Raw genomic sequence first — 24716 nt, 5'->3', positions numbered from 1 at the left:
CATTTCTTGCAGAGTAAGTTGTTTTTGTTTGTCTGAGAAAATCTTTATTTCTCCTACACTTTTGAGGGATAATTTTTGCTGGATATAGACTTGTACACACCACTATATATAACAACAAGGATTTACTATATAGCACAGGGAACTATATTCAATATCTTGTAATAACCAATAATGAAAAAGAATCTGAAGCTATATACCTGAAACTAACACAATATTGTAAATCAACTATAGTTAAATAAAAAACTTGTAACTATGAAAAAAATGATATCACAACCCCCTGCCCATCAGATATAACCAGTGTCCAGACTTGTGATAGTAATTTCTATGTATTTCTTTGTATTTTTACCACCCATACGTACAGCACTAAACCATGTTCAGTTTTACCAGTTTTTAAGCACTATACCAATGAATTTTACAATATGTATTCTATTGGGTCTTTCTTTCTACTTAACATTATATTTGTGAGATTTATTCATATTGAAATGTGTAGCCATAGTTCATTCCTCTTCATAGCAGTATAGTATTCCTTTATCTGAACATACCAACCTTTATCCATTCTACTGTGGTTGGACACGTGAGTTGTTTCCATTTGTGTGGGTATAAGTATCAGTGCTGCTACTGTGATCATTCTTGTACATGTATCCTGGGACACATGTGCAGGAGTTTCTCAGGGTCTAGGAGTGGAATTGAGGGGTGAAGAGTTCACACATCTTCAGCTTTAATAGATGTAAACTCTCTTTACATCTATTAAAGGGATTGTCCCAAGTTAAAATTCCACCAACCATGTGTGAAGGTTCAGGTTGCTCCACATCCTTGTCCATGCTGCGTATTGTCAGACTCTAATCTGATGGGTATTTGCTTATATTTCATTGTATTCTTTCTTCCCTTTCTTAATAATTAGCATTCATTTATATTGCTTTTTATTTTCTTAGTCTTTAGTAAAGTGTTATTTTCCATGCCTTCTATTTTTAAAATTTCAAACATGGAGAAAAATTGAAAGAATAGTACATCCATACCCCTCACCGACATTCAACAACTGTTGACATTTTGCAACATTTGCTTTACATCTCTTTTCATCTACATGAGAATGGTGTGTGTGTGTGTGTTTGTGTGTGTGCGTGGTTTATCACTAAACTGTTTGAAAGTAAGAGACATTAAGAAGTTTTACTCCTAAATACTTGATTATGTATCTCCTAAGAATACAAAATGTCTCCTATATTATCACAGTATTATGATCTTAAGATATTTAATATTATCACACTAATATTATCTAACATAGAGTTTGTAATTAGATTTCTCAATTTTAAATCCAGGATGCAATCAGGCATCACACATTGCATTTACTTTGCTTTAGAATAGTTCTGTTGATTCTGCATGTGTGTGTGTGTGCCTGCGTGTGTGCGTGCACCTGCACATATCTGTGTGTCTGATTTTCAGAACATTGATATTTTTCAGGAGTCCAGGTCTATGTTGTTTGTTTCATTGTGATTTTAATTTCATTTTCTTGATGAGGTTGGAAACCTTCTCAGACATTTATTGACCATTTGGATAGCCTCCTTTGTGAAGTGGCCGTTCAATTCTTTTGCCCTTTTAGCAAATGTGGAAATGTCTGTTTCCTGCATGAATGTCTTTCCATCTGTTTTTATCTGTGTCCAGATGCAGTCTTGTTTCAGAGGTCACTCTAGGTATGCATCAAAGCAGTAGTTCAGCCCCAAAGCCCTATGGTAGATATGGCAGATCTCAATGATAACTACTTACCTTCAGTACTGCTACAGAGAAGAGGGAGGTAGAAAAGTGCTGTGATTATATGTCATGAATAGTCTATCTCCAAACTTCATCTCTAATCTTACATGCATTTCGTATAAATTTTAAAAAGTTCTTTATCATTGTGGATACTTGCTCTTTGTTGGTTATATGTGTTGAAATTGTCTATTCCCATTCTTTGGCTTATCATTTCACTGCCTTTATGCTTTCTTTTCATGAATAAAAGTTCTTCTTTTTTTTTTTTTTTCTCCCGGTACACGGGCCTCTCACTGTTGTGGCCTCTCCCGTTGCGGAGCACAGGCTCTGGACGCGCAGGCTCTGCGGCCATGGCTCACAGGCCCAGCCGCTCCGCGGCATGTGGGATCTTCCCAGACCGGGGCACGAACCCGTGTCCCCTGCATCGGCAGGCGGACTCTCAACCACTGCACCACCAGGGAAGCCCAAAAGTTCTTCATTTTTATGTAATAAAGTTTATTAATTTTTCCTTTCGCCTTAGTGCATTTTGTACTTTGATTAATAAATCCTCCCCTACATGAACTCAGGAAAATATTGTCCTTTATTCTAAAAGCTTTATGATTTTTTTCCTTTTACATTTAAGTCATTAAATTGATTGATTTATGTGTATAATATGAAGTAAGGATTCCAGTTTCTTTTTTTTCATATAGATAACCGTCTATCCCAATACCATATATTGAAAATGTTGTCCACGCACTGTTATTGTATGTCTAGCTCTGTCATATATCAGGTATTCATATATGCATGGATGTTCTTCTGGGTACTTTCGTTCCTTTGATCTTTTTAGCTATTACAGAATCAATATCACTACAATATCAGTATTAATGTCTTGATACCTGGTACAGCAGAAGAACAATTCCTTCCACCTTGTTCTTCTTCAAAAGAGTTTTATCTACTTTTGGCACTTTGCTTTTCCAAATTTTAGAATCAGCTTGTCAAGTTCTACATACACACACACACACACACACACACACACACACACACACACACACACACAACATATAGTCTCTCTCTCATATGATATATATATATCATATTTTTTTTTGCTGTACGCGGGCCTCTCACTGTTGTGGCCTCTCCCGTTGCGGAGCATAGGCTCTGGATGCGCAGGCTCAGTGACCATGGCTCACGGGCCCAGCCGCTCCGCGGCATGTGGGATCTTCCCGGACCGGGGCACGAACCCGGGTCCCCTGCATCAGCAGGCGGACTCTCAACCACTGCGCCACCAGGGAAGCCCTCTTATGGGATTTTGATTGAGATTCCATCAAGGAAATCAGTTAAGGACAATTGACTTGTTTATAGTATGAATCTTCAAATCTTGGAATGTAAATATGGTATATATTTTCATTCATTTAATTGTTCTTTAATGTATATTTTCTGTTTTCTATTCTAACATTTTGTGAAACTGAATAGGTTTTTTTCTTAATTTTTAAACAGCTTTATTAGGTATATAATTTACATATAATGAAATACACCTACTGTGTTCAATTAGGTGCATTTTACTAAATTTATTGAATTACGCAATCATTACTACATCCAATTTTAGGACTTTTCCATGACTCTGCAAATTCCCTTGAACCCATTTGTGGTAAATTACTCCCATGTCTACCCTAAACCTTTGTCTCTACAAATTTGTCATTTCTAGATATTTCATATAAATAGAATCTTATATGATCTTTGAAATTTTGCTTCTTTCAGGTAGCATGATGTTTTTGAAGTTTGCTCACGTTGTAGCATGTATCAGCAATTCATTCCTTTTTGTTGCTAAATAGTTTTCCGTTGTATAGATATACCACATTTTGTTTATCCCTTTACCACTTGATGACACTGGGTTGTTTCCACTTTGGGGCTATTATGAACAATGCTGTAAACATTCATGTCCAGGTTTTTGTGTGGATATGTTTTCATTTCTCTTGAGTGAATAGAATTTCTGGGTCATACAGTAACTCTGTATAAACTTTTGAGGAACTGCCAAACTGTTTTCCAGTGTTTCCAACTGTTTTCCAAGTAAAATGGAGGCACCATTTTACTTTCTCATCAGTGATGTATGAGCGTTCCTACTTCTCTACATCCTTGCTAACACTTACTATTGCATATTTTTTTATTCAGCTATTCTTGTGGGTGTGTACTGTTATCTGATTGTAGTTTTAATTTAAATTTCTGTAGTAACAAATAATCTTAATACTTTCTCAAGTGTTTATGAGCCATTCATATGTCTTTTTGATGAAATGTCTATTCAAATCTTTTACCCAGTTTTTGATTGGGTGGTTTGTTTTCTTAGTATTGAGTGGTAAGTGTTCTTTATGTATTCTGAATACAAGTCCTTTACAAGATATATGCTTTGCAATTATTTTCTTCCAGTCTGTTTCTTTTTGTTTTCTTAATGGTGGTTTTTGAAGCACAAAAGTTTTTAATTTTAATAAAGTTCAATTTATTAATTTGTTCTTTTATGACTTGTGCTTTTGGTATCATATCTAAGAAATCTTTGCTTAATTCAAGGTCAGAAAGATATTCTCCTATGTTTTCTTCTAGAATAGTTTCAGCCTTTACAATTACATTTATTATTAATTTTGAGTTAATTTTTCTGTGTGAGATAAGGAATCAAAATTCATATTTTTGTATGTGGATGTCCAATTGTCCCAGCATTGTTAATTGTAAAGATTATTATTTCCCCATTGAATTTTCTTGGCACTTTTGTAGAAAAATCAGTTGATCACAAATGTTAGTGTTTATTTCTGGACACTCATGTTGATTCCATTGATCTATATGCGTACACTGTATATATGCCTATCCTTATGCTCTGAATCTCTTTACCTTTATAGTAAGTTTCGAAATCAGATAGTGTAACTCCTCCAATTTTGTTCCTTTTTCTCAAAATTGCTTTGGTTATTCTAGGTCCTTTGTATTTCCATGTAAATTTTAGAAGCAGCTTGTCAACTTTTTTACAAAAAAAGCCTGCTGGAATTTTATACAGATTGTGTTGAATCTGTAATTCAATTTGGGGAAATTGCTGTTTTAATAATATTGAATATTCTAATCCATGAATATGGAATGCATCTTCCTTTATTTTGATTTTCTATAATTTATTTCAGCAATGTTTTGAATTTTTCAGATTATATATACTTCTTTTACTAAGTTCTAAATATTTTATTCATTTTGAGGATATTATGAATGGAATTTTTCTTATTTCATTTTCTGATTGTTACATGTAAATATATAGGAATACAGTTGTATATCCATCTTGTATTCTGTGACTAAACTCTTTTATTAGTTATAGTAGTTCAGTGCATACCTTAGGATTTTCTACATAGACAATCATGTTGCCTATGAATAAAGACAGTTATTTTTTCCTTTGCTATCTGGTTCCCAGTCTAAGGGGGAAAACATTCAGTTTTTAACCATTAACTATGATCTTACCTCTAGGGTTTTTGTGCATGCTCTTTAGCAGTATATTACTTTCTTATGGGTACTGTAATTACCATAAATTTAATGGCTTAAAGCAACACAGAATTTTTCTCTTACAGTTCTAGAGGTCAAAAGTCCTAAAATCAAGATGTCTACAGGGCTGCATTCCTTCTGGGGTTCTCTAGGAGAGCCTTTTCCAGCTTCTGGAATCCACCTGCATTGCTTGGTTAATGGCCCCTTCCTCACATTACTCCAACCTCTGCTTCCATCCTACCTCTCCTACTGTTTCTGACTCTTCTTCCTCCTTCTTATAAGGACCCTTGTAAATTACATTGGGATCACCTGCATAATCAGTGACTTAATCACATCTGCAGAGTTCCTTTTACCATGAGACATTTTCACAGATCCTAGGGTGTAGGATGCAGGCATCTTTGGTGCCTACCATGTGCACGTTGAGGAGGTTCCCTTCTATTCCTAATTATTTGAGGATTTTTTGAAAATCATGAATGGGTGTTGGATTTTGTGTACTACTTTTTCTGCACCTACTGTAGTGAGCGTGTGGTTTAAAGTTTTAATCTGTTAACATGACATATTTTACTAATTGATTTTTAGATGTGAAAACAATCTTTCATTCCTGGGATAAATCCACTTATAAGTGTATCGTGATAATCATTTTTATATGTTGCTGGATTAAGCTTGCTAATATTTTGTTAAGGATTTTTGTGTCTGTTTTCATGAGGGATATTGGTCTGTGGTTTCCTTTTCTTGTGATGTCTTTCCTTAGCTTTGGTTTCGGTGTAATAGTGACATAGTAGAATAAGTTGGAAAATATTCCCTCCTTTATTTTCTGAAAGTGTTTTTGCAGGGTCGATATTATGTCTTAAATATTTGATAGAATTCACAAATGAAACCATCTGGACCTGGACTTTTCTTTGTGAGCAGTTCGTTGATTACTAATTCAGCCTGTATATCTTATAGGTTTTTCAGCTGTTCTTCTTGAGACTGCTTTGTTAATTTATATCTTCCTTTGAATTTGTTCATTCATCTAAGCTTTCTCATTTGTTGGCCTAAAGTTATAATTAATGTTCCCTTTTAATCATTTCCATTTCTATAGGGTCAGTAATGATGCCTCCCTTTTAATTATTGACTTTAGTCATTTTTGTCTTCTCTCTTATTTTCTTGGTTGGTCTAGCTAAGGGTTTGCCATTTTGTTAATCTTTTCAAAGAACCAGCTTTTGGTTGCATTGATTTTTCTCTACTTTTAATGTTTTGTGTTGCACTGATTCCCTAATCTTTATTATTTCCTTCCTACTCCTTTGTATTTAGTTCGCTCTTTTTCTAGTTTCCTAAGTTGGAAGCTCAGATTATAGATTTGAAAACATTCTTTACTGATATAGGTGTTTAAAGCTTTGTACATTGTTTTTTGTTTGTTTGTTTTTTGTTTTTGTTTTTTTGCCAGTGACAACATCACGCACAGAGTGCATGATGCATTTTTTTTTTATTTATATTTTTTTACATCTTTATTGGAGTATAATTGCTTTACAATGGTGTGTTAGTTTCTGCTTTATAACAAAGTGAATCAGTTATACATATACATATGTTCCCATATCTCTTCCCTCTTGCATCTCCCTCCCTCCCACCCTCCCTATCCCACCCCTCCAGGCGGTCACAAAGCACCGAGCTGATCTCCCTATGCTATGCGGCTGCTTCCCACTAGCTATCTACCTTACGTTTGGTAGTGTATATATATCCATGCCTCTCTCTCGCTTTGTCACAGCGTACCCTTCCCCCTCTGCGTATCCTCAAGTCCATTCTCTAGTAGGTCTGTGCCTTTATTCCTGTCTTACCCCTAGGTTCTTCATGACATTTTTTAAAATTCCATATATATGTGTTAGCATACGGTATTTGTCTCTCTTTCTGACTTACTTCACTCTGTATGACAGACTCTAGGTCTATCCACCTCATTACAAATAGCTCAATTTCGTTTCTTTTTATGGCTGAATAATATTCCATTGTATATATGTGCCACATCTTCTTTATCCATTCATCCAATGATGGACACTTAGGTTATTTCCATCTCCGGGCTATTGTAAATAGAGCTGCAATGAACATTTTGGTACATGACTCTTTTTGAATTTTGGTTTTCTCAGGATATATGCCCAGTAGTGGGATTGCTGGGTCATATGGTAGTTCTATGTGTAGTTTTTTAAGGAACCTCCATACTGTTCTCCATAGTGGCTGTATCAATTTACATTCCCACCAACAGTGCAAGAGGGTTCCCTTTCCTCCACACCCTCTCCAGCATTTATTGTTTCTAGATTTTTTGGTGATGGCCATTCTGACTGGTGTGAGATGATATCTCATTGTAGTTTTGATTTGCATTTCTCTAATGATTAATGATGTTGAGCATTCTTTCATGTGTTTGTTGGCAGTCTGTGTATCTTCTTTGGAGAAATGTCTGTTTAGGTCTTCTGCCCACTTTTGGATTGGGCTGTTTTTTTTTTTGTTATTGAGCTGCATGAGCTGTTTATAAATTTTGGAGATTAATCCTTTGTCAGTTGCTTCATTTGCAAATATTTTCTCCCATTCTGAGGGTTGTCTTTTGGTCTTGTTTATGGTTACCTTTGCTGTGCAAAAGCTTTGAAGGTTTCATTAGGTCCCATTTGTTTGTTTTTATTTCCATTTCTCTAGGAGGTGGGTCAAAAAGGATCTTGCTGTGATTCATGTCATAGAGTGTTCTGCCTATGTTTTCCTCTAAGAGTTTGATAGTTTCTGGCCTTACATTTAGGTCTTTAATCCATTTTGAGCTTATTTTTGTGTATGGTGTTAGGGAGTGATCTGATCTCATGCTTTTACATGTATCTGTCCAGTTTTCCCAGCACCATTTAATGAAGAGGCTGTCCTTTTCCACTGTACATTCCTGCCTCCTTTATCAAAGATAAGGTGACCATATGTGCGTGGGTTTATCTCTGGGCTTTCTATCCTGTTCCATTGAGCTATCTTTCTGTTTTTGTGCCAGTACCATACTGTCTTGATTACTGTAGCTTTGTAGTATAGTCTGAAGTCAGGGAGCCTGATTCCTCCAGCTCTGTTTTTTGTTCTCAAGATTGCTTTGGCTATTCGGGGTCTTTTGTGTTTCCATACAAATTGTGAAATTTTTGTTCTAGTTCTGTGAAAAATGCCAGTGGTAGTTGGATAGGGATTGCATTGAATGTGTAGATTGCTTTGGGTAGGAGAGTCATTTTCAGAATGTTGATTCTTCCAATCCAAGAACATGGTATATCTCTCCATCTGTTTGTATCATCTTAAATTTCTTTCATCAGTGTCTTATAATTTTCTGCATACAGGTCTTTAGTCTCCTTAGGTAGGTTTATCCCTAGATATTTTATTCTTTTTGTTGTAGTGGTAAATGGGAGTGTTTTCTTGATTTCACTTTCAGGTATTTCATCATTAGTGTATAGGAATGCCAGAGATTTCTGTGCATCAATTTTGTATCCTGAACTTTACCAAATTCATTGATTAGCTCTAGTAGTTTTCTGGTAGCATCTTTAGGATCCTCTATGTATATAGTATCATGTCATCTGCAAACAGTGACAGCTTTACTTCTTCTTTTCCATTTTGGATTCCCTTTATTTCCTTTTCTTCTCTGATTGCTGTGGCTGAAACTTCCAAAATTATGTTGAATAAGAGTGGTGAGAGTGGGCAACCTTGTCTTGTTCCTGATCTTAGTGGAAATGCTTTCAGATTTTCACCATTGAGGACGATGTTGGCTGTGGGTGTCTCATATATGGCCTTTATTATGTTGAGGAAAGTTCCCTCTATGCCTACTTTCTGCAGGGTTTTTATCATAAATGGGTGTTGAATTTTGTTGAAAGCTTTCTCTGCATCTATTGAGATGATCATATGGTTTTTCTCCTTCAATTTGTTAATATGATTTATTACATTGATTGATTTGCGTATGTTAAAGAATCCTTGCATTCCTGGAATAAACCCCACTTGATCATGGTGTGTGATCTTTTTAATGTGCTGTTGGATTCTGTTTGCTAGTATTTTGTTGAGGATTTTTTCATCTATGTTCATCAGTGATATTGGCCTGTAGTTTTCTTTCTTTGTGACATCATTGTCTGGTTTTGGTATCAAACATGATGGTGGCCTCGTAGAATGAGTTTGGGAGTGTTCCTCCCTCTGCTATATTTTGGAAGAGTTTGAGAAGGATAGGTGTTAGCTCTTCTCTAAATGTTTGACAGAATTCGCCTGTGAAGCCATCTGGTCCTGGGCTTTTGTTTGTTGGAAGATTTTTAATCACAGTTTCAATTTCAGTGCTTGTGATTGATCTGTTCATATTTTCTGTTTCTTCCTGATTCAGTCTTGGCAGGTTGTGCATTTCTAAGAATTTGTCCATTTCTTCCAGGTTGTCCATTTTATTGGCATAGAGTTGCTTGTTTTAATCTCTCATGATCTTTTGTATTTCTGCAGTGTCACTTGTTACTTCTCCTTTTTCATTTCTAATTCTATTGATTTCAGTGTTCTCCCTTTTTTTCTTGATGAGTCTGGCTAATTGTTTGTCAATTTTGTTTATCTTCTCAAAGAACCAGCTTTTAGTTTTATTGATCTTTGCTATTGTTTCCTTCATTTCTTTTTCACTTATTTCTGATCTGATTTTTATGATTTCTTTCCTTCTGCTAATTTAGGGGTTTTTTTGTCCTTCTCTCTCTAATTGCTTTAGGTGCAAGGTTAGGTTGTTTATTCGAGATGTTTCCTGTTTCTTAAGGTAGGATGGTATTGCTATAAACTTCCTTCTTACAACTGCTTTTGCTGCATCCCATAGATTTTTGAGTCGTCATGTCTCCATTGTCATTTGTTTCTAGGTATTTTTTGATTTCCTCTTTGATTTCTTCAGTGATCACTTCGTTATTAAGTAGTGTATTGTTTAGCCTCCATGTGTTTGTATTTTTTACAGATCAGTTCCTGTAATTGATACCTAGTCTCATAGTGTTGTGGTTGGAAAAGATACTTGATACAATTTCAATTTTCTTAAATTTACCAAGGCTTGATTTGTGACCCAAGATACGATCTATCCTGGGGAATGTTCCATGAGCACTTGAGATAAATGTGTATTCTGTTGTTTTTGGATGGAAAGTCCTATAAATATCAATTAAGTCCGTCTCGTTTAATGTATCATTTAACGCTTGTGTTTCCTTATTTATTTTCATTTTGGATGATCTGTCCATTGGTGAAAGTGGGGTGTTAAAGTCCCCTACTATAAATGTGTTACTGTCGATTTCCCCTTTTATGGCTGTTAGTATTTGCCTTATGTATTGAGGTGCTCCTATGTTGGGTGCATAAATGTTTACAATTTTTATGTCTTCTTCTTGGATCGATCCCTTGATCATTATGTAGTGTCCTTCTTTGTCTCTTCTAAGATTCTTTATTTTAAAGTCTATTTTGTCTGATATGAGAATTGCTACTCCAGCTTTCTTTTGGTTTCCATTTGCATGAAATATCTTTTTCCATCCCCTTACTTTCAGTCTGTATGTGTCTCTAGGTCTGAAGTGGGTCTCTTGTAGACAGCATATATATGGGTCTTGTTTTTGTATCCATTCAGCCAATCTGTGTCTTTTGGTGAGAGCATTTAGTCCATTTACATTTAAGGTAATTATTGATATGTATGTTCCTATTCCCATTTTCTTAATTGTTTTGGGTTCGTTATTGTAGGTCTTTTCCTTCTCTTGTGTTTCTTGCCTAGAGAAGTTCCTTTAGCAGTTGTTGTAAAGCTGGTTTGGTGGTGCTGAACTCTCTCAGCTTTTGCTTGTCTGTAAAGGTTTTAATTTCTCCATCAAATCTGAATGAGATCCTTGCTGGGTAGAGTAATCTTGGTTGCAGGTTTTTCTCTTTCGTCACTTTAAATATGTCCCGCCAGTCCCTTCTGGCTTGCAGAGTTTCTGCTGAAAGATCAGCTGTTAACCTTATGGGGGTTCCCTTGTGTGTTATTTTTCTCTTGCTGCTTTTAATATGTTTTCTTTGTATTTAATTTTTGACAGTTTGATTAATACGTGTCTTGGCGTATTTCTCCTTGGATTTATCCTGTATGGGACTCTCTGTGCTTCCTGGACTTGATTAACTATTTCCTTTCCCATATTAGGGAAGTTTTCAACTATAATCTCTTCTAATATTTTCTCAGTCCCTTTCTTTTTCTCTTCTTCTTCTGGAACCCCTATAATTCAAATGTTGATGCGTTTAATGTTGTCCCAAAGGTCTCTGAGACTGTCCTCAGTTCTTTTCATTCTTTTTTCTTTATTCTGCTCTGCAGTAGTTATTTCCACTATTTTATCTTCCAGGTCACTTATCCGTTCTTCTGCCTCAGTTATTCTGCTATTGATCCCATCTAGAATATTTTTAATTTCATTTATTGTGTTGTTCATCGTTGTTTGTTTCATCTTTAGTTCTTCTAGGTCCTTGTTAAATGTTTCTTGCATTTTGTCTCTTCTGTTTCCAAGATTTTGGATCATCTTTACTATCATTATTCTGAATTCTTTTTCAGGTAGACTGCCTATTTCCTCTTCATTTGTTAGGTCTGGTGGGTTTTTATCTTGCTCCTTCATCTGCTGCGTGTTTTTCTGTCTTCTCATTTTGCCTATCTTACTGTGTTTGGGGTCTGCTTTTTGCAGGCTACAGGTTCGTAGTTCCCGTTGTTTTTGGTGTCTGTCCCCAGTGGCTAAGGTTGGTTCAGTGGGTTGTGTAGGCTTCCTGGTGGAGGGGACTAGTGCCTGTGTTCTGGTGGATGAGGCTGGATCTTGTCTTTCTGGTGGGCAGGTCCACGCCTGGGTGTGTGTTTTGGGGTGTCTGTGGACTTATTATGATTTTAGGCAGCCTCTCTGATAACGGGTGAGGTTGTGTTCCTGTCTTGCTAGTTGTTTGGGATAGGATGTCCAGCACTGTAGCTTGCTGGTCACTGAGTGAAGCTGGGTGCTGGTGTTGAGTTGGAGATCTCTGGGAGGTTTTCGCCGTTTGATATTATGTGGAGCTGGGAGGTCTCTTGTGGACCAGGGTCCTGAATTTGGCTCTCCCACCTCAGAGGCACAGCACTGACTCCTGGCTGCAGCACCAAGAGCCTTTCATCCACACGGCTCAGAATAAAAGGGAGAAAAAGTAGAAAGAAAGCATCAGTAGAAGAAGAAGAAGAAAAAAGAAAGAAAGAAAGAAAAAGAAGGGAGGGAGGAAGGAAGGAAGGAAGGGAAGGAAGGAAAAGAAGAAAGAAAGAAGATAAAGTAAAATAAAATAAAGTAAGATAAAATATAATAAAGTCATTAAAATAAAAAAATAATTAGTAAGAAAAAAAACGGACGGATAGAACCCTAGGACAAATGGTGGAAGCAAAGCTATACAAGACAAAATCTCACACAGAAGCATACACATACACACTCACAAAAAGAGGAAAAGGGGAAAAAATCATAAATCTTGCTCTGAACGTCCACCTCCTCAATTTGGGATGATTTGTTGTCTATTCATGTATTCCACAGATGCAGGGTACATCAAGTTGATTGTGGAGCTTTAATCCTCTGCTTCTGAGGCTGCTGGGAGAGATTTCCCTTTCTCTTCTTTGTTCTCACAGCTCCGAGGGGCTCAGCTTTGGATTTGGCCCCGCCTCTGCGTGTAGGTCGCCGGAGGGCGACTGTTCTTCGCTCAGACAGGACGGGGTTAAAGGAGCCGCTGATTCAGGGGCTGTGGCTCACTCAGGCCGGGGGGGAGGGAGGGGCACAGATGCGGGGCGAGCCTGCGGCTGCAGAGGCTGGCGTGATGTTGCACCTGCCTGAGGCCCGCCGTGTGTTCTCCCGGGGAGGTTGTCCCGGGATCCCGGGACCCTGGCAGTGGCGGGCTGCACAGGCTCCCCAGAAGTGGGGTGTGGATAGTGACCTGTGCTCGCACACAGGCTTCTTGGTGGCGGCACCAGCAGCCTTAGCGTCTCATGCCCGTCTCTGGGGTCCGCGCTTTTAGCCACGGCTCATGCCCGTCTCTGGAGCTCCTTTAAGCAGCACTCTTAATCGCCTCTCCTTGCGCACCAGGAAACAAAGAGGGAAGAAAAAGTCTCTTGCCTCTTCGGCAGGTCCAGACCTTTCCCTGGACTCCCTCCCGGCTAGCCGTGGTGCACCAACCCCTTCAGGCTGTGTTCATTCCGCCAACCCCAGTCCTCTCCCGAGCCTCAGCTCCCAGCCCCGCCTGCCCCGGCGGGTGAGTAGACAAGCCTCTCGGGCTGGTGAGTGCCGGTCGGCCCTGATCCTCTGTGCGGGAATCTCCCCGCTTTGCCCTCCGCACCCCTGTTGCTGCGCTCTCCTCCGCGGCTCCGAAGCTTCACCGCTCCGCCACCTGCAGTCTCCACCTGCGAAGGGGCTTCCTAGTGTGTGGGAACCTTTCCTCCTTCATGGCTCCCTCCCACTGGTGCAGGTCCCGTCCCTATCCTTTTGTCTTTTTTCTTTTCTCTTTTACCCTACCCAGGTATGTGGGGGGTTTCTTGCCTTTTGGGAGGTGTGAGGTCTTCTGCCAGCGTTCAGTAGGTGTTCTGTAGGAGTTGTTCCACGTGTAGATGTATTTCTGGTGTATCTGTGGGGAGGAAAGTGATCTCCGCGTCTTACTCTGCTGCCATCTTCCCGGAAACTCCTCTGTACATTGTTTAATCTGTATCCATAAATATTATGTTGTGTTTTCATTTTCATTTAGTTCAGAGTATTTTAAAATTTCCTATGGAAGTTCTTTGACCTATGGATTATTTAGAAGTGTGTTGTTTAATTTCCAGATATTTATATTTTCCCAGATTTCTTCTAGCAGTATATCTCTAATGTGATTCCATTATGGTCAGAGAAATACTTTGATTTCAGACTTTAAAATTTTTTTGAAGCATACTCCCACCTTGGAACCCTCACTCCAATATATGATAGATTACTTCACTTTCTGTAAGGCTTCTCTCAAATGTCACCTTCTCAATGAGACCTACTCAGACCAACAGTAAAATTGCAACCAACACTACCACCACCTTCTAGCCCTTCCAGTTATCCCTTATGCTGCTGTACTTTTTCATAGCACTCATAACCTTCTAGCATACCATATAATTTACTTAGTTCTTTGAAGATAGGGATCTTTGTTTTATTAATGTGTCCCAAGAACCTAGAATACTACCTGGATCATAATAGTCACCGAATAAATATTTTTGAGTATATACATTAGTATATTCATCCACTTGGTCATATGTAACCAAAATTTGTTCACTTTTGTTGTAATATAGGATTTCATTATATAAACTTACTACAATTTTATAATTGATTCTTCTTAGGTGGATACTTATATTTTTGCTAGTTTCAGGCCTCTTATAAATAGTACTGATCTAAATATTCTTATTATTGTATTCTGGTGCACTATGCCCAAATTATTCTAGGGTATATATGTAAGAGTGGAATTGATGGGTCATATTATGAGCATATATTCAGCATTAGTAGGTAATGTCATGGTGATTTGCACTGTGGCTGCACATTCCTACCAGCAATGTATGGGGGCTCCATTTGCTCTACAGCCTCACTGACATGTGGTATTGGTATTCTTTTTTATTGTTTGCCAGTATGGTATTCCCTGCTTAATTAGTATTTCCCTGAATTCTAATATTGAGCACTTTTGCATATATTTATTAGCCAGTGTATTTCCTCTTTTGTGAGGCACCTTTTTCTGTCTTTTGCCCATTTTCCTAATGATTGTGTTCTTTATCAGTTATTTGTATAGCAAATATCTTTTTCCATTCCGTGAGTTTTGTGTTTAGGATATTTTGATGAACAGAAGCTTTTAATTTTAATGTAGTTGAATTTGTCGATATATTCCTTAATGGTTAATGCTTTTTGAGTCTTAAGAAATACTTCCATAAATATTCTTATACCTTGCTGGTGGAAATGCAGAATAGTACAATTCCTACAGAGTGGAATTTAGCAATGTATAGAAAAATTACATACACATTTGCCTTTTATCTCAGCAGTGCCACTTCTTGGAATCTATTTCAAAGATATACTGAGAAAATACAAAATCCTGTATGCAGAAGGCTGTTTGTCAGGGCATTATTCACAATAGCAGAAAAGACTGGAAACAACACCAAGGTGCATCAGTAAGGGAGTAGTTGAATAAACTGTTGTACATCCACACAATGAAGTACTATGCAGCTATAAGAAGGAAAGGGAAGAGCTCTATACATTAATATGGAATTATCACCAGGATATATTGCTAAGTGCAAAAAAGTAAATTGTAGGACAGGGAAGTAAGTTACCTTTTATGTCGGACAGGGGGTGTAATGAATTTTTTATATATATATATATATATATATATATATATATATATATATATACACACACACACACACATAAATATGTGTGGTGTGTTTGTGCCTATTTGCTTGTATTTCAAAAAATAAACAATGGAACCATAAATATAAAACCTAATAAAATTATTACTTATGGAGAAGGAAAGGAGTGGGATGAAGGGGACAGAGGTGGAAGTGAGACTTCTGTGAAGGTACTGTATAACACAGTTTTCACTTTAGACCCATGTAAATGTTTTGCATAGTTTAAAAATTTAATCAAAAGGGAAAAAAGATCAATCCTTAACATTTGTAAACAGCCTGAAGCAAATGAGCCTAACTATGAATAAAGTTGGTAGCATAACCATATAGAGAAAATAATTATTTAAAATGACTTCAAAACAGTATTTGTATATTCCGAATGGGATATATTTTAAGGTCAAAAGTAACTGCAAAGAATTATAAAACTGTATTAAGTAGTTTTGTTGTTGATAGTCATATTAGTATTGTTGATAACCATATTAGTATTGTTACCGACATTTAAAAGTTCTATATATCGTAGGAAAAAGCTAATAAATAATTTTGTTAATATCATTAGGAGCCAATATCTTAAGCACATGTGAAAAGAGATACAAGTCAAAAATCAAGGAGTTTGAGTTAAAACCTTGTAATCTTAAATTTGAAGTGGAAATACCAGTATGAATTTATGATTTATTTTTTGTAAAAATTTTCCTACCTTTGTTCACTGAAAAGGCCTAGAAGCAACAACAACTCAACATTTATGAACAGAACTAGCAACGTATTGTGGTTTCTAAACATTTATTTCCCACTAACAGGAGCCAGCGGTCCTTAGAGAAATATTCCAGCTTTGAGTCAGGAAATATGCAAGATGAGCTTAAGACATCTTGCTGTGCCAGAAAACTGGAAAGCAATACAGGAGCCAATTTTAAGGGACTTTCACTAGTCCTGAGTGGGATAATTTGACCACTAAAAAGAATGACTACATTTAATTGAAACACATCAAATATATGAAAATACAGGTCTCACAATTATACTAAAAAGAATCATTTTTAACACTTTTAAAGTACCAACTTGGGCTTCCCTGGTGGCACAGTGGTTGGGAGTCCGCCTGCCAATGCAGGGGGCACGCGCGGGTTCGTGCCCTGGTCCGGGAGGATCCCGGGTGCTGCGGAGCGGCTGGGCCCGTGAGCCGTGGCCGCTGGGCCTGCGCGTCCGAAGCCTGTGCTCTGCGGCGAGAGAGGCCACAGCAATGAGAGGCCCACATACAGCCAAAAAAAAAAAAGTACCAACCCATTACTTTTATAGTTGGTAAATAATGGGAAGCAAATCAAGCATTTATCCTGCTTTTGCTATATGAACTGTACGTAGGGAAACCACATAGTTGATGACGGTAAGTCCATTATAGAATTCCAGATAATAAATACAGAAGAAATAATAGAAATAATAAGTACAAAATAAATAATAGAATTAGGGGAGCCCCATTTTACAACTCTTAATAAATTAATGGATTTAGGCAATGGTCATCAATAGATGCAAAACCCCTTAGGTGAAATGTGAATGGGAAAACTTCATAATGGAAAGATCAGACTAATACCACCTGAATCCACTGATCAATTTTAGCATCACTAGAAAGGGGACCACTAAACATTATGTGCCTTATGACATGATGTAATAGGAAATACACATCTATATAATATATGGAGGATTCTTGCCTAAAAATATTGAACCCAAATCTAAATCAGCACTATCCAATGCACCTTTCTACAATGATGTAAATGGTCTTTATTCTGCCCAGTATGGTATCCACTAGCCACATGTGCTTGTTGAGCATTTGATATTCCTAATTTAACAGAGGAACTGACATTTTAAAAATTAATTTAAATAGACTCGTGGCTAGTGGCCACATTGAAAGCATAGCTCTAGTTTTAACTGCCAGTTTGTAAGAAATAGAGGGGATTGAGGAACAAGTTAAATAATATGAGGAGCAGCCAGTCAAATTCATTTGTTCTGTGAACAAATGATGTGGTTTCTCTAATAAATCAATGGGATGGGGGAAGAGACAGGTTGGAGGGGTGGGAAAGAAGGGGCACTGTTTGTTTGTTTTTTTAATGAGGCTTAAAAGATATAACAGCCAATGGCTGGTTTAGATCCTAAACCAAGTGTAAAAAGATATCTTTGAGAAAATCAGGGCCATTTGAATATGAACTCAGTAGTAGATAATGCTAAGGAGTTAGTATTAATTTTGTGAAGTGTGATAATGCCATACTAACATTTTTCAAATGTCTTTATCAGTTAGATGCATGTACTTGCATGACCCTGAGAGTGAGCACCTCAAATTTTGTACCCCAGGTGCCTCACTTGCCTTACCATAAGCCCGGCCTTGCCCAAGATGCACTGTAATAACATAGCTATATATTATTGTCATTTTTCACAGGTTGTAAACACCTGCCCCAGTAGAGTTTCATTATCTGAGATTCAAATTTTAATTTTTATTAATTTGTCAAAGGTTGTATTGGTAGGCTTTGTAGAACTTCCCTATCTCTTTGTCTTGATCCAGATGAATCCCAAAAGAAGAACAAAGGTGATCCCATGAACAACCTGGAAAATTTTTACCAAGAGATGATAATGAAAAAACGTCTTGAAGAGTTCCAACTAATGAGAGGTGAACCCTTTGCTTCCCACTCACTGGTCTCAGCTACATCAGTGGGAGATAGTGGCACAGCTGAGAACCCGTCATTACTCCAGGACAAGGGAAAACAGGCAGCACAGGGTAAAGGTCCCAGTCTCCATGTGGCAAAAGTTATTGATAATTCACCTGAGCAGTGTTGGACGGGGCCTAAGAAGCTGACGCAGCCAATAGAATTTGTCCCAGAAGATGAGATCCAGAGAAATCGTTTGTCAGAGGAAGAGATCCGAAAAATTCCTATGTTTTCTTCATATAATCCAGGGGAGCCAAACAAGGTATAGGCCAAACCAAGAAAACAAAATGGGTTTTTTTATTTACTTCTACCTAAAGTAATACTTTTATATTAGCTTTGATTATACCAAAGAATCATGACATAGGCACAGTGATTGTGTTTTTCCTTGACCTTGACTATTCATTCTCTGCTATATAAGTAGCTCTGACTATATAAGTAACATATTTCCTTATGATGTTCTTTGTGGTTTTCTAAGGTCTTAAGCTACTCTTAGAATTTTAAAGAAATCTTGATCAGACTCTAGTCCATACCCACTAGAAACCCTCAACTGAAAAAAAGTGACCTCTAATTTCCTAGGCTACTAATAAATCAAGTAGTATTCATAGTACCACCATATCTGGTAGCCATGGTGCCTGGTTGTGAGTAGGGTTTACTATTACCTCATGAGTTTTCTCTTCAGAATGCTCCACCTGGCTTTTATATGACATATGACTTAAGTTGCTGATAGCTAAGCAGCAAAGCGAAAGCACAGGGCCTCTAAGCCTTGAGGAATTGGCAAATATCTAAGAAAAGTTGTAAATAATCCTCGTCTTGTTGATCATATCATTATTTCACATTCATGGTATGTGTTACATACAGAATTGAAAATTTCATTATCATGTCACTCAACGAAGCAACACAAGCCCCTGGAGTATATACTTGATTGTGTCTAATTTAAAAAACAAAACTAAAAAAATAATGTTAGCTTCTGGCTGTTCCTGAATTTTTACAAAGGCATCGTAGGTAAGGAATATTAAAGCAGTTTCCTTTGAATGATTGCATTTCTAATATATTCTTGATGTTCAAGGGTAGCTTGATTTTTATTGATTTTTTATTATGAAATATTACTCATTATAAAAAGTTACAGAGAATAATATAGCAAAAACCTTTGTACCAAGCCAGCCATCTTTATCAATTCTTGCCTTTTTTTTTCTTGGCCATGCCATGCAGCTTGTGGGATTTTAGTTCCCTGACCAGGGCTTGAACCCAGGCCCTTGGCAGTGAGAGCGCAGAGTCCTAACCACTGGATCGCCAGGGAATTCTCTATCAATTCTTAACAGTTTCCATATATGCCTAATTAAAAAAAAATAAGGCCTTATGGAGACGCCTGAAGACTTTCATGTATCCCTCCCCAATCCCATTCCTCTCTCTCCTTTCCAGTGGTAACCACGATCCTGTATTTGCTATTTATTGTTCCCATCCGTGTTTTTATATTTTTACTATATATCTATATATTCATAAACAACACATAGTTTTACATATTTTTTAAAAATATAGGTGATATCATACTCTACATACCCTTCTACAACTTGCTTTTTTGACTCAATATACATGTTTTTGAAATTTATTTCTAAAGGTATAAGGAACTATGTAGTGTTCCGTTGTAGAAAGATACTATAATTCATTTATCCATTCTCCTGAAGATTTTTTCTTTTCATTTTTTTCTGTTATAGACAGTTCTGCAGCAAACATTATTGTACATATCTCCTGTTGCATATGTACAGGAGTTTCTCTAGGACAGGTTTTCAAATTTTAATTTACTATTAGTGGGTCACAACCAGCAATTTTTTTAAAGAAATGAAATAGAATAGAAAATATCAAAGTGCATTCCATAGAGTAGTAAGGATGATTATTGTTTCTTGAAGCTTTTGTTTAATATGTGTGTGTGTGATATGTATGTGGGCCAGAATATAAAATGCATTTCTTCCTATAGATCTCAGTCAAAAAGGCCAGAAGAATATTGCTCTATTGCAGTGATTCTCAAGTGTTAGTGTGCAGCGGAATCACCTGGAAGACTTGTTAAAACACAGATTGCTGGGTTCCGCCCTCAGAATTTTTTGTTCTATACATCTGGAGTAGGGCCTGAGAATTTGCATTTCCAGTTTCCCAGGAGATACTGATGATGTTGCTGGTCTGAGAGCAACATTTTAAGAATCACTGTTCTATATTACATATCTAGGAGTGGAATTCCTGTGATATAGGGTATGTGTATCTTCACCTCCATGAGCAGGGTTTAAGAAATCTCTTTTACGTCTTTGCTAAGACTTTAAAGTTTTTGACTTTTTATTTTTGCCAGTCTAATGTGTTTGAAAGGTATCTCATGGTTTTAATTTGCATGTTCCTGATTTCCAATGAAGTTATGCATGTATTTATACATTCATTAGTCTTTCAGGAACCTTCTATGAATTGCCTGTTCTGTTTCTTTGCCCATTATTTGATTATTTAGTTTTTAATGTTATTTATAGACTTTGATTATTTAGTTTTCGATATTATTTATAGATTTTATTTTAAAATTCTGGATACAAACCCTTGCTGCACCTGGTGAGTAGCTTATATTTTTAACATTGTTTCTGATTTCTTTTGTTAAGCAGAAGTCTTTCATTGTAACGTAATTAAATCATCAGTATTTTACTTGATGGTTTGTGCTTTTTGAGACATTTTAAGGAAATCTTTCCCTACAAATCAATAAGAAAAAGAGAAACAACCCAATAAAAATGGCCAGAAGATATGAACAGGCAACTCACAGGGGAGAAAACATGAATGGACAATTAACTTATAAAGTCTCACTAGTAATCAAAGAAATGCAAAATAAACTACAATGAGATACCATTTAACACCCAGGATGTTGGCATACATTTAAAGGCCTGACTGTGCCAAGTATTGGTGAATGTATGGAACAGTAAGAACTCTTAATATACCGCTGGGTGAATATAAATGAGTACAGCCACTTTCAAGAACATTGTGGCAATATCTAGTAAAATGAAAGATGCTCATACACTGTAAGTCAGTAATCCCACTTCTTGGTATCTATCCTAGGGGAACTCTTAGACACGCACATTAGATGTTATGAGGATGCTCATAGTAGCATTGTTTATGAACAACATACATGTTCATAAGCAGGAGAATAGATAAAGCATGGTATATTCATAAAATAGAATACTATACAGAAGAAAAAATGAATGAAATAGAACTACAGGTATCAACATGGACAAAACTCAAACAATATTGAATGAAAAAAGTTTGTTGCAGACTTTGGGTTTCAGTGCCAACATGTAAAGTGCTTAGAAGTCATCACTGCTCTCGTAGAACAGGAAGAACAGCTGAACAAACTAAAAATCAATGACTTTTCTTGGACCCATCGGGGATTTGACATCAGAGAGCAAACTGCAACCCTGAAATCTGGAGAGACAGGCAATTACAAAGAGTGACAGCCCAGATCTGCTTATCAGGAGCAGAAAGCACTAGAGCCATAAACTGGTAGGAACACTTAAGTGGTAACTTTGACAAATTGCAGGAAGCAGAGTGTAGATTAGTGTTTGAGTAACAAACACCTGGGGGCCACAGTCTGTGGGGTTCCCCACATTTTCATGACTTTTACCTTCAGGAACTCCACTGGGTTCTCAGTGTGAAGAGCCAAGAAAAATCTCCTGCTCCTGGCATGGTGACAGGAAAAGTAATCAACTTGAAATACATCCAGATCTTCTATTTAACAAAGAGCTATCCAGCAAGTAAAACAACTTTACCAAAGCCTTCTCTAGTGTGGGAGAAGGGAAATTATCCAACTCCAGGCTCCTCTAGCCTTACTGTCTCATCTACGAGAAAGAGAATAAAAGCTGTGAAATACTTGTGAAGGTTACAGGCTGGGTACGTGGGCACAATAAAAGACTGAAACTTAATTATAGGATTGCAGAATGTTTTCCCATACCCCACACCTTACTACCACATCAGCAGGGCTTCAGTACGTTGACTGTGGATTACAGTCGAAAGACCCAGACTCTTAAGACGTTTTTAGGGAAACCCAAAGAAAACAAGGGAGACAAAAACAAGGACGTTAGAGGAAATTGAAAAACCTCTGACACCTACAGCTAGAGTAAACATTAAACACAGCCCAGCTTCTAGCCAGATTAACATAAAACTTCACATTAATGACTTGTTTATCTCAGTTTCTATTATGTTATGCATTGTGTCTGGTTTTCAGCAAAAAAGAAATGATAAGGCATGCTAAAAGAAAAACCACAGTCTCAAGAGACAAAACAAGCATCAGAACCAAACTGAGATACAACATAGGTTTTTGAATGATCATATATATGGAATTTAAAATAACTATAATTAATATGATAAAGAGTCTGTTAGAAATAGTATACAACATGTAAGAACAAATGGATAATGTAAGCAGAGAGATAGAAACTCTAGAAAGATGCAAGAAATCAAAAACACTATAACAGAAATGATGCCTTTGGGAGTTCCCTGGTGGCCTAGTGGTTGGGATTCTGGGCTTTCATTGCCATGGCCCAGGTTCAATCCCTGGTCAGTGAACTGAGATTCCTGCAAGCCATGCGGCATGGCCAAAAAAAAGAAAAAGAAATAATGCCTTTGATAGGCTCATGAGCAGACTGCATACAGCCAAGGAAAGAATTAGTAAGCTTCAAGTTACGTCAATAGAATCCTCCCAAACTGAAATGAAGAGATTAAAAAAAGACTTTAAAAATGTAACAGGGGCTACCCTGCTGGCACAGTGGTTGAGAGTCCGCCTGCCAATGCAGGGGACACGGGTTCGTGCCCCGGTCTGGGAAGATCCCACATGCCGTGGAGCGGCTGGGCCCGTGAGCCATGGCCACTGAGCCTGCGCGTCCGGAGCCTGTGCTCTGCAATGGGAGAGGCCACAACAGTGAGAGGCCCGCGTACCACACACACACAAAAAAAGTAACAGAATATCCAAGGACAATTTCAAAAGGTGTAACATACACATTATTGGAATAGCAGAAGAAGAAAGGAGCAGAAGAAAAAGAAAGGAGCAGAAGAAATATTTGAAGTAAGAATGGCTGAGAATTTCCCAAAATTAATGACAGACACCAGACCACAGATTCAGAATCCAAGCAAAGAACACAAAGTAGGATAAATACCAAACAAACACACCTAAGCATATCATGTTCAAACACAGAAAACTCTGAAGACCAAGAAAAAACCTTGAAAATGACCAGAGAAAAACTCTCTACCTATAGAAGAACAAAGATAATAATTATACTGGATTTCTCATCAGAAACTATGCAAGCAAGAAGAGAGTAGAGTAAAATATTTAAAGTGATGAAAGAAACACCCACCTAGAATTCTGTATCCAGGAAGAACAATTATTTAAAATTGGAAGAAAAATAGTTTATCAAACAAACAAAAACAGGGAATGTACAACACACTAAATTAGTATTGGATTATAACCCAAAGTATAGAATATCTATGAGTCAATACTAATAATAAAGTGACTGAATGAATCAATAAATGGGGGAGAGGAGACAATTATCCCATGAAGAAGAATTCTAAATAGTTTGTGTAGATGCTCCACCTCAAGGAAGGGAAGCATAACTCCTGACTTCTTAGTTTTGAGCTACTCTTAGCGACTTCTTTCCAAAGAGTACAGTATGGAAATACAGAAAAAAAAAAAAAGTAATGTTGCAGTGTAGAAACCCAGCAAACACTGCCTCAGGTGATTGAAGCGAAGATCAATCATAAATCATGTTGATAGTATGTGTGTTTGATATGATGTGATCAAAATTGTACTTTTTCTCTGTAGTCTTCCTCCTAGTAATCCATAACCACAATATAACCATAGGAAAACATCAGAAAAATTCTAGTAGTGGGGACTTCCCTGGTGGTCCAGCAGTTAAGAATCCACCTGCCAATACAGGGAACACTGGTTTGATCCCTGGTCCAGGAAGATCCCACGTACCACGGAGCAACTAAGCCCGTGCGCCACAACTACTGAGCCCGCGCTCTAGAGCCCACAAGCTGCAATCACTGAGCCCACATGCCACAACTGCTGAAGCCCACGCTCTGTAGAGCTCATGCGCCACAACTCCTGAGCCCATGCGCTGCAACTACTGAAGCCTGCATGCTCTAGGGCCTGCGTGCCACAACTACTGAGCCCAAGTGCTGCAACTACTGAAGCCCGCATGCCTAGAGCCTCTGCTTTGCAATGAGAGAAGCTGCCACAATGAGAAGCCCATGCACCACAACGAAGAATAGCCTCCCCCTCACCACAACTAGAGAAAGCCCACGTGCAGCAATGAAGACACAGCACAGCCAAAAAATAAATTAAAAAAAAATTCTAGTAGTGGAGCATCCTACAAAATACCCAACCAGTACTCCTCAAAAATGTCAAGATCTTTAAAAACAAGAAAAGCCTGAGAAACTGCCACAGCCAAGAGGAGACTAAAGACATATGAAAACTAAAT

The 24716-nt window shown here is 37.5% G+C and overlaps 1 protein-coding gene across 1 annotated transcript in view; it reads left to right on the top strand.

The window, feature by feature from the left end:
* Window positions 1–24716, top strand: part of RBM41 (RNA binding motif protein 41) — a 65589-nt gene that overhangs the window by 23629 nt on the left and 17244 nt on the right. Inside the window, exon 6 of the mRNA XM_065900236.1 lies at window positions 18090–18493. Within this exon, the coding sequence (XP_065756308.1) occupies window positions 18090–18493 (404 nt within the window). The remainder of the gene's footprint in view (window positions 1–18089; window positions 18494–24716) is intronic.

Source organism: Phocoena phocoena, chromosome X, assembly GCF_963924675.1.
Source record: "Phocoena phocoena chromosome X, mPhoPho1.1, whole genome shotgun sequence".
Classification (NCBI taxonomy): Eukaryota; Metazoa; Chordata; class Mammalia; order Artiodactyla; family Phocoenidae; genus Phocoena; species Phocoena phocoena.
This window is presented reverse-complemented; position numbering and strand designations above follow the sequence as displayed.